Genomic DNA, 14,109 nt, shown 5'->3' on the forward strand with positions numbered 1-14,109 from the left:
TTTAGAGCCTCAATAGCTCAACCGGTATAGGAGTGGACTGAAAACCGAAAGGTCGACGGTTCAAACCCCGCCCGTTGCACTATTGTCGTACCTACTCCTAGCACAAGCCTGCCGCTTAATTGGAGAGGAAAGGGGAATATTAGTCATTTAACATGGCTAATATTCTTTAAAAAAAAAAAAACTGACTAGCGGTTCAACCGCCTGACGCGGTTGAACAGCGGCTCGCCGCCCGTGGCGGTTAGCCGCTGCTGTTTCAACCGCGTCTCGACTCACGCGGCAGGTCGCTCTAAGATGAACCGCCTGGGCGGCTAACCGCTAGTGCGTATGAGCACAAAGTCTTTCGATTCATATTTTTTACAGATTTGGAAAAACGTACGGCAACGATACAAGAGATGCGAAGAGATGGCTACGCGGGGACTTCACGTCATGATGACAATAATAATCATTGAAAAGCTAGAAAAATCAGTGAAAAAATATATTTTTAATCAATAGTAAAGTCTGGACGGACTGACAAGTAAAATAAGATTTGCAAAAAATTAATATTCACCATGCATTCAATAGGAATCTTTGAACTAAGAAAATCATACTCAGTACATTAAATAATTTTGGATGAAATAAAATTTTACGCATAAATCTTATGATTTTATTCAATTTTAAAATAATAACAATTCGATATACCTCTTAGAAAAATATTAATATACATTCAGTACCAGGTATAGTCCGCGACAGCTCGAGATGGCATCGGGGAGGTAACGCCCCGCACACCCGCATAGCCCCCGCGCTAACCCAGTGCGGGTGAGCGCGGGTAACGTGCGGGGCATGCCCCCTCCCATACCCCGATTGGCATCTCAACCTGTCGCGTATCATACCCATTTATTTAATTTTAAATTATTACGTAGTTCAATAAAATGCTTAACTGAATATCACTGAACCAATTGTGATGAAATTAAAGTTTCTTTTCCTACATTACCCCTGCTGGGATTCAAACCCAGGTCCTCTCGCTTATAAAGCCACAAGCCTCATTGCGTCTGGCAGTATTAAAAAAAATATATAATGCATTTCTCATGCGCCATTCTAAGTTTTTGTGTCTACTGTCATGTCAAAAATACGATTTTAGTCCTTATTATAAAGGTGAATTGTACTTTTAACATGACAGTTGACACATAGAGCTAAAATGGCGCGTGGTTCTCATTTTGCATACAACTCTCAGAAGTCAGTCAGAACATATTATAATAATTAATAAGTATTACAAAAAATACAAAGCCTCAATTTAAAAAGTTGGTTAATTAAATTAATAAATAGTTTGTGACTGTGTTATACAAATTATACAATATACCTATCATATTATAGAATGTACGCCTTTCTTAAATTAGTTTTGAACTCAATACATATATCTTTTCTTAAAGGTCTGTCCGTTGGTTTAAAATGTATCACGATACATAAAACATTTTCGTTGGCAGTGAGTTAGTTTCTAACACAATAAAGTATGTACTATACTCTATCCAAGGAAAAAAAATAGTATAGCGCTCTCTCTGTTACGTAATTCCATACAAATGATAGAGACCAAAATTTCAGTGGGCGTTAACCATTTTGAGTCATAAACGAATCACAAACATGTTTTCAAAAAACATTTATAATTCAATTCCAAAACAGTTTAGTTTGTGATTGTTTGGTGCCTCAAAATGGCTAATAGTCACTGAGGTTTTCGTCTCTGTCATTTGTAAGGGACTAGCTTATGCTTGCGACTTCGTCCGCGTGGACTACACAAATTTCAAACCCAATTTCACCCCCTTAGGGGTTGAATTTTCAAAAATCATTTCTTAGCGGATGCCTACGTCATAATAGCTATCTGCATGCCAAATATCAGCCCGATCCGTCCAATAGTTTGAGCTGTGCGTTGATAGATCAGTCAGTCACCTTTTCCTTTTATATATATTCAAGAAAAGAAGTTAGTATGGCCTATACGAACTTCTTTTCTTGAATATAGTATAAAACATTACAGTATTTAACATTATTGTATTAAATACGTACCAAAGTAAACAGGTAGGCTTAAAAAGACTTCGATTATTTTGGAGCAAGTATATTTTTGCTGTAGATTTTTGTATATTTTAAACAAATAAAGCCTCTAAGAAACAAATCGAAAATGGCGGTGTTAATCATTCTTTCTCACTTACACATTTTACTTATGTATGTGTGTGAGTGAGACGGAATGCTTAGCACTGCTTCGTTTTGATTCGTTTTACTTTACTAGCACGAGTTATATTTTTGTAAGTCACTTTTTGGGCTACCCTGTAACACAAGATATATAGATCATTTTCAAACAAGCTAGTTTTTCTTAGCATTCCACTCCTTCAGTAGTTTCTCAGTCAGCTGAAGGTTTTCGTCTTTCTGCAATGATAAAAGAATATATTTTTACAGGATATTTTACTATGATAATGGTACTGATTCTGAGCACAACCTAATTTTAGAGTATTCGCATCCTCTTCTTACTAATGTAATATGAAAAGGACAGACGCAGTTTGACAGTTTTAAATTTAATTTTTAGATGGTAAAACCCGTGATTTTAGGGCACAGTCGCGAGCCTACTGTTTAAATTTGTAGCCTGCACTAAAATTTAGAGTCTTTAAATGTAAAGTTCATGTTCTGTCCCTTTTTAGCATTGTTAAAAAGAAACGGATGCAGGTACTCTAAATTTAGTTTTTTTTTTAAATAGATATAGCGAGCAAACGAGGTCCCCTGATGTTAAGTGATTACCGCCGCCCATGAACATTTGCAGCACCAGAGGAACCGCCGATGCGTTGCCGGCCTTTTAGGAATTTGTTTAGAGAAAGACAACGGAATCGGTGCCAATATAATAGGTATTATTTACCGAATGATAGCCACCGAACTTATTTGTCATTCATTTTTAATCCATTGAAGGTTTTAGACGAAAAATTAATTTAATATATCACTCAGTAAAGCAGCAATGCAGAACCAACCAATGTCAATTGAGGTCGGTGGCTATCATTCCGTGTTAGACATTGAGTTAGCGAATCACTTCGCTGGACCATTGTCCCCAAATCGGAAATCTTACAAATTTAATTTATTTTTATGGAAACAGTTATAATTACATGGATAGTTAGTACATATATAAAACACTTAAACCTAAATAGAAAAAAAGAATAGAAATAGAAATACTAAAAGAAGAAAAAAGAAAGAAGAAGAATAGAATAGAAATAGGACAAATATAGAAGATTATTTAGTAAATATAGAAGAATCCGGCAGTGTTCACGTATTTAGTCGACATTAGCCCGACTAGTTTCGAACCCATCCGGGGTCCTCCTTTACCACAGGGACTCAGCTCGCCACGTACGATAGGTTGACGGTATACCTCTACATATAAAAATGAATCGCAAAATGCGTTGCTGATCGCAAATGTCGAGAACAGCTGAACCGATTTCGCTAATTCTTTTTTCATAATATTCCTTGAAGTACGAGGATGGTTCTTACGGAGAGAAAAATTAAAATCCTGAAAAAGAATCGACTGTTAGGCGGTACGAAGTTCGCCGGGGCAGCTAGTTTATAATGGAAATCACTCACGATAGTTTAAACGCGAAAATCTTACCTTAATAAAGCAGAATCGAGCATAATTCTCTCCTAACTCCTTATGACCCTCGGAGTAGAACGCAGTCGGTGGTATGGTGAGGATTCCTGCCTCTTTCGCAAACTTCTTAGTGAAGCGATAGTCTTTGTACTTGTCTGGCTCCTGTTTCAGATCTATTTTATTCTCTAAAAAATAAATAAAAATCTGTTTTAGAATGTACAGGTGAGGACCTTTCATATGATACCTCACTTGATATAGTCACTCACTTCGAAAGTTGAAAATACTAATTATTAGTTCATGACCACAATTTAATTTTTTTTGTGTGATCCAACCCTAAAGTCACGGTTTTCAGATTTTTTCCCAAATGTCAGCTATAAGATCTACCTACCTGCCAAATTTCATGATTCTAGGTCAACGGGAAGTACCCTGTAGGTTTCTTGACAGACAGACAGACAACAAAGTGATCCTATAAGGGTTCCGGGTTTCCTGTTGAGGTACGGAACCCTAAAAAAAAAATTTACGTGTTTAGCAATGAACTACAGTACGCGGCAGAAAGTAATGTACATCGACCTGTAGAAGGAGATAGCAGATTTGTAAAGCATTGTCTCTGTCGTTGACACCCACAAAACGTCATATACATAGGTATGAGTGACATTGCACTTGGCGTTTTACCGGGGTGCCTTGTCGACTCCATGCAAATAATTTTCTCGCACTCGCACGCCGGGCTCTTGCATAACGTCATCCCATGCAGGCGCGCCCGGAAACAGCCGTGTTCGATTAGAGGCTTGTTAGGACCCATATAATCTGCTGATTTTTAGCACCAACAATTTTTCTTTTTTTTTTAAGAATATTAGCCATGTTAAAATGACTAATATTCCCCTTTCCTCTCCAACTAAGCGTCAGGCTTGTGCTAGGAGTAGGTACCTACGACAATAGTGCAACGGGCGGGGTTTGAACCGTCGACCTTTCGGTTTTCAGTCCACTCCTTTACCGGTTGAGCTACTCAGGCTTAAAACCACATAGAAATTCTTACCAAGTTTAGTCCAATCAGCCATGACAAAGTAACCGCCATCAGGAATAGTGGGAGTGAAGCCGTTTTCCTTCAACACTTTGACGAGATAGTCCCTCTTAGAGACCAGCTCCTCGGCCAAAGAGAAGAAGTAACACTCCTGAGAGTTGTACCGAGCCAGTTCAAACTCTAAAGATCGCGCTACTGCTTCCTGAAAAAAGTGCCATTGTAAAAATACATATCAAAAGAAACTACGCGAGTTTTAGGTTTTTTGAAACTCTTTCAATAGAAGAGTCTTTTATTAGACTACAAGCCCCGAGAAAAAGGCTCTTGAATGAAAAAAGAGCTCGGGGCTAAAAAGCTTTTTAGTCTTTTAGCCTTCGAGCCTTATAGGCATTCTTAAATTAGGGCTAAAAGGCTCGAGCACTTTGGAGCACTACTAGAGTTACATAAAAGAAACTTTTGATTATAATGAATTGGGCAGTGTTATTTGATATCGTTCTTGGACACGAAAAGAATGATGCTAAAATAATTTGATACTGTCACAATCAAAAAGAATCGTGGAGTATTACAAAAATACTTTTTTGTAAAAAAATCTCTAGGTACCTACCCATAATACTATGATTATGCAAAAGTGTATTTGTTTGTTGGTTTATTGGTTTATCCTTCAATCATGTCGCAAAGGGGTAATGGATGGACGTGATTTTTTGCATGGATATAGTTAAAGATCGGAGAATACCGGAAAATCAGTCTCCTCAGGATTTTTAAAAAACTAAATCCACGGGAGTGAAGTCACGGGCATCAGCTAGCTTACTCATGAAAAGAAAGCTTATTTATACGATAAATTACAAGAATGAATATTAATTGACCTGCATGTTGCAAGTTGCAACTAACTTGTATTTATATGCAACAATCTATATAAAATTGCAACTAACCTGTATAGGAGTGACACAAGTGTAGACACTGTTCTGGTGGACAACTTGCAAATTTTTCATAAGGTTAGCGGGCCCGTAAGCCCAGCCCGTCTTCCAGCCGGTCACGGAGAATGTCTTGCCGGCTGAGCCGATTGTGATGGTCCTCTCCCACATGCCGGGTAAAGTTGCTGTTAATAAATAACTATTTATGTGTGGTGCATTGCATATACTGATTACGTCATACGCAGCGTTGCTGGTGACAACTTTCTAATTTGCGTACGCCACGTACGAGACGAGCTATCTATTTTAGGCTATCTGTCTCTACTTTTTCTCACTTGTATAAGTATGCAACAAACCCCGCGCGCACCTGCAACTTACGTGTATAAGTATGCAACGATCCCTATACAAACCTGCAACTAACCTGTATTGGTGTGCAACTAACTATACGAGCTTGTAACAATTATTATGTTTTGCTTTCTTCCTAATATTACCCTATATATATCAAACAGTATTCGAATCGACCCCATAAAGCATAATTTAAAAAAAAATCTTTCAGCATCAGTTTTCCCCTCCAATTTTAATATGGGTATCTTCAAGTTGAGAGTGAATAGGCATCTTCTAAGCAAGCGCGCTCCATCTTAGGCTACATCATCACTTGCCACCAGACCCCCAATTGTGTAAGAAAAACGTAATCATCGTTATCATAATCGGTAGTAAATGCTGTGCCTTGACTGGCTGTGTGATGTAAACGGCCAATCAACCAATCGAAGAGCAGAATTTGCTGTCGATTACGATAACGGGCAGGTCTGAATCTATGAATTTAAAAAAACCCACCTATCCGAATATGTTTATGAGGCTTATACACCATCCACTCGTACACCTCATCGGACACACACAGCACATTGTGGTTTTTGCACAGAGCCGCTAGAGTGTCCAGCTCCTGTGCAGTGAACACTTTCCCCACTGGGTTGTGCGGCGTGTTCAGTATCAGCATCTTGGTTCGACTGTTGAATAGAGACGCCAGTTCTTTCTCGTCTAGTACCCAGTCGGCTGACGTCATCTCTCCTTTGCTGGGCTTCTGTAAACAAACAGTTTTATAAACATGCCCTGACTTCATTCTCTCTAGGGTGTAACCAGAACGCTGGCAAAAACGAAGACAGGTGACGAAATTTTCCGTAAGTATGCCACTCGGAGACAATGCCACGTCGTAGGCGAGGCATTGACCTTCTGAAGTTCTGCACGCTATACATTACGGGTTTGAAAAAATACTAAATCACTAAAACTATAAAAAGAGGCAAATGGTTATTGGTATTAGATTATGTTTAGGTAGCACAACAATAACGCTAAGTTTTTGCACGCGTTCTATGTAGCGAATAGTGATCAAGTAAAAATGCGGAGATCCATAGATGAACTGGAGTGACTGACAACTGATCGTGTCGCAAAGCAGAAATGACAATAGGCAAACACATATTTCAGGAAACCGATAGACATTGAAACAATCCCAAGACGAAGGCGACCTAGCATCGTTGAAAGACCCATCAATAGGTGTGTTTCCTATCAATTACAAACTGAGTATCTTTAAAACAAGAGTGAATAGGCATCATCTTGGTGAACGTGTCCCATCTTTGGCCAAATCATCACTTTCCATCAGGCGTGATTGGGGTCAAGCTTGCCTGTAAATTCCAGGAGGGTTCCAAGCACACCCTGGTGTTAAAATTAACCTACATATTATGGCATTTATTTTCTCCAAAATACATAAACAGTTGCCCCTTGACCTCCATAACCCATTTACGACATAGATTGTCAATAATGTATGTATGGTTACTGATAATATTATTGTCAAAGGTTAATGAATAGTGATAGAGGAAAATAAGGTCATCAGACAGATGGACACGCGACTTCAGTGTAGTATTTTATATAAGGATTTTTTTAATTTATAGACTTGCGCTTGGCTGCAATGGACCAGTGGCCCTACCGCGGTTGTTTGACAGCTACAATGTCACGATCGCAATCATCTCTGATTGGTTAATGCTCGCTCACTATTGGCCACAATGCATTGTTGCTCATTGTTGCAACAAGAATCGCACAAATTCAGCCAATCAGAACAATTGAGATTGTAATAATGATTGATGCAGGTTTTAGACAATCGCCCCGCTGGTCGCAACTAAAGATGCAGCCTAAGATGGAGTGTGCTATCTAGATCACTATTCACTCTTGGCTTTTTTTAAATTGATTCAAAGTATTAGTTCTCTTTTGTTTTTTGTGAAAAATTTAAATAATGTGACCGCAACCACACACTCACTAAGGGTGAGATCTATAGAGCACACTCTGACTTAGCTTACACTTAAGACAGAGTTAAAACGAGACAGAGTTAGAACGAAACAGAGTTATATCTCTCACATAAATCTGTCTTGTTTTAACTCAATCGTAAGTCTGTGCAAAGTCAAAGTGCGCTCTATAGATCTCAGCCTAAGTAGAGAGAGCGCGGCATCTTTTTCGATAGCAATTTAAACTATGCAATTATGTAATAATTATTTTGGCATAGAACAATGACTTAAAACGCGATGGGCCGACTTCTTACTGCTACTTTCAGTCTCCCGCTGGTTTTATTTTCATAATGCCAATTTGAACTGTATGTCAAGGAAAATAAAGCTAAGTTCAAGTTGCTATCAAAAAAGATGCTCCACCTCGGTTCCACTCAATAGATGTGCGTTGCCCCTATGTTTTCAAAACATTTGAACACTTACTGGTTTCAAAGCAATAAACTTAGGTGTGCCTCCCGCAGACCTGATCATAAACTCATAGCAGTCAAAGAAGGGCTCAATTACTATCACTTCATCACCTTCTTCCACATGACCTGTGAAAATTAAGACCAGATTGTAGAGTGGGAAGGTTCCTACAGCAGTGGACGTCCATCAGTTAATACAATAATTATAATCGTCTAAATGTATAAAAGGAAAAGGTGACTGACTGACTGATCTATCAACGTACAGCTCAAACCACTGGACGGATCGGGCTGAAATTTGGCATGCAGATAGCTATTATGACATAGGCATCTGTTAAGAAAGGATTTTTGGAAATTCAACCCCCAAGCGGGTGAAATAGTAGTTTGAAATTTGTGTAGTCCATGCGGACGAAGTCGCGAGCATAAGCTACTTGTAATCGAGAAAAAAAGGAACCCTTATAAGATCACTTTGTTGTCTGTCTGTCTATCGTGTATGTCGAGACCAGTCAAAAAAAATAAAAATTAAAGTGTTATTTCATGTACGATGGTTCGAAACCTTTCGTGTGCGAGTCTGACTCGCTTTTAACCGGTTTTTATCAACAATACCTCTATCATGAACATAATAATTTGCTAATAAAATGTACCTAATAGATAATAAGTAATTTTACTTACCAAGAATAGCAGAAAACAATGCTTCATATGCGCCACTTGTTACTAATATTTCATTAATTGGATCCAATTCTTTACCTACCAAAGGCGAGTAAAGTTTGGCCAGATTTTGTACTAGTCTTAGGTGACCCTGTAATAAATGCATATATACGTTAAGTAATATGGATTGGTTTAAGCTATGATCAACCCATCGCCGCCAAATTACCGAGCACGGGTCTCCTCTCAGAATGAGAAGGGTTGGCTATTACCATGCTAGCCAAGTGCAGATTGGCACACACCTTTCAGAACATCATGGTGAACTCTCAGATATGCAGGTTTCTGTACATATACATTAAAGCAAGTGAGTTAGCTGAAAAGCTGTGATAGCCTACTGGTTAGGACGTCCGCCTTCTAATCGGAGGTCGTGGGTTCAATCCCAGGCACGCCTCACACTCTCACACCTCTAACTTTTCTGATTTATGTGCGTTTTAATGAGGAAACCTGCATGCCAGAGAGTTCTCCATAATCTTCTCAAAGGTGTGTGAAGTCTACCAATCAACATCAGACATGTCGCAGGACGCCACTGGATTCAGGCGGCGCAAGACCGTGGCATGTGGAAGTCCCTGCAAGAGACCTATGTCAGGCAGTGGACGTCTATCGGTTGATGATGATGATATCATGGATTTCCTCAAAATAATGCTTGCTTCTATACAACTAACTTAGTCACAGAGACAAGGTATGGTGCATGGAATAACTTACGAATCCTCTGGTATATTGGTTGAGCAGTGGGTTTTCTCCTGTCGCAACATCGGCAAGAGCTTTGGTGACATGTTTCGGTGCATGGTAGTCAGGGAAACCTTGACCAAGATTTACGGCTGGCTTGTATTCAGCTGCCAGTTGGATGTATTCAACCCTACAAGTGCATTACATACATAAAAAATTCAGTCCAAAAAATCTTTTCTAATGCGAGTCTAAAACTTAAATTTTTTTAGTGCTGTTATGATGTTTTATCTTACTTGAATAAATAATCCATATATACTAAAACAATGAACCTAAAACTAACACCCTTAAAAAATCTATAATAATATATATATAAATAATAAATAAAATATATTGTTAAAAGCAGGCAAGGTTTTATAGATATTGGCAGCGTTCCCTCTTTGAATAGCTAGGCTAATTCTTGGTCCGAGGAAGCTGCCAGCTCTTTGGTCTCCTGTGATGTCGACTAACCTTTTTAGCTATTTCCTTAAAAAGCCTTATAGCGCTAGGACCCCACGGACAAAGGGTCTCTACACCGAATGGGACAAAATCATATTCCGAGCCTAGACCCCTTAAGTTATAGTGAAAACTATATGCAAAATCGAAGGTTCTAGACCCAACAGTTTAAGTCAGTTAGTGTTTTGCAGTTTTTATTTTATTTTAACTCTGCTCCAATATGGCGTAAGTGTCAGTTTTAAATACAATGTACTGTGGCATGATATCATTGCCTGACATTTAAAATTAATTACTATTAGAGGAATTACATAACTAGTAATTTACCATACTGAACATACTCCATCCAGATCCTATATACTTAGTATTTTATAAGCCGGAAATTATATAACAATGTAAATAATGAGTTAAACTCACCATACACTCTTCTCACCGGCACCATATCGAGCAGGAAGCTTGAATTTATCACACATAACTGCACTTATACTTATTTCCCTTCTTACTAATTTACTACTTGTATTGCGTTGTTTTATTGCACAATGACTGTGATCTTTCAACGCGGCAATAAAAGACCTTCTCCACCTAAACATGATAACACAATTTTTGTAAGATAAACTGTAATAAAGAGATTCAAAACTTATCTAAACTAGCGGCACGCTATGATGGCCGGTTTGACGTTTGTCCGCTCATGAAGTTCCGTATTAATTGATAACGACTTTGAAGGAAATAATTGTATTACTTTATTGACGATAGTGATGTGCAGAGATTCATAAATTTTATCGAATGTAGTTTTAGGTTTAGGACTCAAAATTTATTTATTAAATTGATTTCTTAAATGTATACAAGTGTAGAAAAATCAGTTTGCACCATTTAAGGGGTGAATGTACTTGTGAATATGAACAATTTTCACTATGTGGACAAACCTCTGAAATCGCAAAAAAATATCAATAAATTTTTAAAAATGGAATCTAATACGATCGTCACATAGGATCGCTGGCTAGCACAACTACTACCTCCGGCAAACTCGCGTCAATGCTCAATGCAAAACAAAGCAGTTTCGAATTGACGTTGCTTCGAAAAGTATAAACTGTCAGTGCAATGCGATTGTGATATAGTTTTGACCTGGCTTTGGATTTCAAATATTGATACTGCATTACTGTTGACCCTTGCTCGTTAATTTGGACTCTGTTCAAGCCCTTTGTTGTGGATTTCGTCGATATGACCGAACGTACGCAGAGAACTGTTCTAAATAGTCAGACACGTGAGTTCCTAATACGCCTTCGTAACTATTTCGATCGTGAAGCTCAAAATGGAGGGCCAATTTTACCTATAACGTCAGTGGTTGAACGCGTAGCTGATGCGCTTAATATTGGACAACGAACTGTTAGACGGATAACTAAAAAAAAATATGGCGAGACTGGCACAGAAGAAAATAAACTTCACACACCAAAAAAGAGAAAACGAGCAAAACCAGTCGTAGGCATCGATAGCTTTGATGCCGATGCTATCCGAAGACATGTTTACGGCTACTATTTACAGAAGGAGTATCCAACAAGAAAAAAGTTGGTGCATTCACTGAAGGAAGCTGGATTATTCTTCGGTGGGGAAAGTTCTTTAACGAAGATTTTGAAGACCATTGGATTTCGATACAAAAAATGTAACAAACGCAAAATATTGATGGAAAGATTTGATATAGCGATGGCAAGGTATACTTTTTTACGGCAAGTGAAAGAAATCAAAAATTGGCAAAATGTTGTGTTCTTGGATGAAACATGGCTTAATGCTAACCATACTGTAGGCCGTTCTTGGAACGATGACACAGCAGCATCTACTTCCAAAGTTCCTGTAGGAAAAGGATCGCGACTTATAATTTGTCACGCCGGAACCATCAACGGGTTTGTCGAAGGTTCTCTCATGGCTTTTGCGTCAAAAACCACTGGAGACTATCATGAAGACATGAATGGAGAAAAGTTTACTGAATGGTTTACCTCAATGTTGTGTAGCCTCCCTGAACCATCTATTATAATTATGGACAACGCCCCATACCACTCGATGCAAATTGACAAGCCACCTGCCCAATCCCAAAAGAAAGCTGATATCGTCGCATGGCTTCGTAAAAATGGCGTAGATGCAAACATGAATATGTTAAAAGCGGAATTAGTACGTCTTTTAAAAGAAAACAAACCAACCAAGATCCGATACGTCATTGACGAAATAGCATTAGAACATGGGCACAGAGTTATACGGTTACCGCCTTACCATTGTGAGTATAATGCGATTGAGTTGGTGTGGGCTCAAATTAAGGGATATGCTGCAAGACACAATACAGAACCCCCATTTACCACAAAAAAAAATGCTAAAATTATTAGAAGAAGCTTGTGAACATGTGACTAAAGGAGACTGGGAAAAGGTTGTGAATAGAACTGTTAAATTAATAAGGGAAGATTATGAAAGAGATGTGAAAATAGATAATATTATAGAAAACGAACATATAATTATTAATGTATGTGATGATAGCAGTGACGACAGTGAAAATAGTAGTATGGACGAATCTGATTAATTATGGCCTTTTGTGGCACCTTTTTCGGTATCTTTTGTATTCATATGTTTCTTGTGTGCATATAAAGTATGTATATTCATTTTCGTTCAAATATTCAGTTCGTTCAAATAAATTAAATAAACATATACATTTTTGTTTTATTAAACCTATTTAATCAGGTACAAAAACAAAACTTAATTGTTTTTTGTTCGAGAATAAATTGACATTCCACATCACTATTGTAATGTGTCAAACCGGCCATCATAGCGTGCCGCTAGTGTAAACGTAAACAAATCAGTACGAGTTGAATGACGGAGCTAATAAGTTTTATGTTAATTATCTCTATAAATTGAGATGTAGAATTAAATTAAATAGCAATACTAACTTAAAACTATTGATAAGGATAAGAAATTTACATATCTTTCGATGAATTATTAAACACAGCTGGGCCGGAAAATAACCTTACATTGAAACAAACTTCAAAAACGTATGACTTTGACACGCTCAGTGTTGCCAACTTTTAAATGAACTCTCCACCAGATTATTACTATCTAAAACAACGAACGAAAAGGCTGTAACTACTTTCATAACTTCACTAATCCACTAAATAAATTTTTAGCTATGAAAGAAAAGAATATGTAAGTCAGTTTGAATAACTAATCAGTGCTGCCTACAAAGTAATAGTAAAAAATCGCGCCGTAACTACTGGATGAGTTCAAATGAAACTAGGCATGATTTTAGGTCATACTATGAGTAAGAACATAGGATAATTTTTTATCCCTAAATGCAGCATGGTTCTCTTGGGAGAGGGAATGAAAGTCAAAATGTCTACTTAGTTGTAATTCATTAAAACACGTAACTAGTCCAATTTCATTCATCCTTTTTTTGTTAGAATGGAAAAACTTTAAAGATGTCCCATAAATATTTCAAGGTCATCGGTTTTGTAGTTCAGAAATTATTACAGTAGATAATCACAATTATTTTACCGTACAAAAAATATCACTTATTTTATTTTCATGGCAACCTTTATTAAATAAAAAAAAAGTTTGTTGTTATAGAGTAGCGGCAATGGAAATACACATTTCTGTGAAATTTTTTACCTTTAACTATTACGGTTCACGAGATCCAGCCCACTGACAGACAGATGGATGGATAGAGCACGGGCAGTGGAGTTCGGGTACGGATCTAATACTTACCTGCATTATTATGTATTCTTAGCTGAAACGTGGTTCAGAGGTTAAGTGATCGCGTTTTCGGGGTCGAAACCACCAGTTTTAGTGGAAAATTCACTAGGTTGGCAGCACTGGACACACTTTGACATTTTGAACTTTGACGATTTTGGCATTCCGACATTGACATACCGACAGATTAAAACTCGTAGAATAAAAGCGTTTTTTTTAAAATAATTATTGTCTTCCTTCTCTGAGGTTTTTTAAAGCTGCACCATTGATACCCGTTCCCATTTGTCAGATTGCAAAG

General features: G+C 37.8%; 2 protein-coding genes across 5 annotated transcripts in view; one reads left to right on the forward strand and one right to left on the reverse strand.

Annotated features, from left to right (window-relative positions):
- Positions 1 to 632, forward strand: part of LOC117997149 (CIMIP2 protein CG18335-like) — a 28,021-nt gene extending 27,389 nt beyond the window's left edge. The window contains exon 8 of the mRNA XM_034985327.2: positions 361 to 632. Within this exon, the coding sequence (XP_034841218.1) occupies positions 361 to 430 (70 nt within the window). The 3' untranslated portion in view covers positions 431 to 632. The remainder of the gene's footprint in view (positions 1 to 360) is intronic.
- On the reverse strand, positions 630 to 13,138 carry Kyat (Kynurenine aminotransferase). Of its 4 annotated transcripts, none has more exons than XM_034985334.2 (10): positions 13,016 to 13,138; positions 10,509 to 10,673; positions 9,639 to 9,792; positions 8,904 to 9,030; positions 8,254 to 8,363; positions 6,341 to 6,584; positions 5,528 to 5,694; positions 4,617 to 4,803; positions 3,605 to 3,768; positions 630 to 2,388 (listed from the first exon to the last, which is right to left on the reverse strand). In XM_034985334.2, the coding sequence occupies exons 2-10, from the start codon at positions 10,562 to 10,564 to the stop codon at positions 2,326 to 2,328; spliced, it is 1,272 nt and encodes a 423-aa protein (XP_034841225.1). In that variant the 5' UTR covers positions 10,565 to 10,673; positions 13,016 to 13,138; the 3' UTR covers positions 630 to 2,325. The 4 variants fall into 4 exon arrangements, with proteins under 4 accessions (XP_034841225.1, XP_034841224.1, XP_069354115.1 ...); XM_034985333.2 differs by having other exon boundaries at positions 13,047 to 13,125; XM_069498014.1 differs by having other exon boundaries at positions 13,051 to 13,107.
- Positions 13,139 to 14,109: the final 971 nt, after the last annotated feature.

The sequence above is a fragment of the Maniola hyperantus genome, chromosome 4, assembly GCF_902806685.2.
Source record: "Maniola hyperantus chromosome 4, iAphHyp1.2, whole genome shotgun sequence".
NCBI lineage: Eukaryota > Metazoa > Arthropoda > Insecta > Lepidoptera > Nymphalidae > Maniola > Maniola hyperantus.

Coding starts and splice junctions, on each gene's coding strand:
- Kyat (XM_034985331.2), bottom strand. CDS start 10,681: ATGTTTAGGTGGAGAAGGTCTTTTATTGCCGCGTTGAAAGATCACAGT. Junction 8,364..8,903: donor ATTGTTTTCTGCTATTCTTG/GTAAGTAAAATT, acceptor TAATTTTCACAG/GTCATGTGGAAGAAGGTGAT. Junction 2,389..3,604: donor CTCGATTCTGCTTTATTAAG/GTAAGATTTTCG, acceptor TTATCATTGCAG/AAAGACGAAAACCTTCAGCT.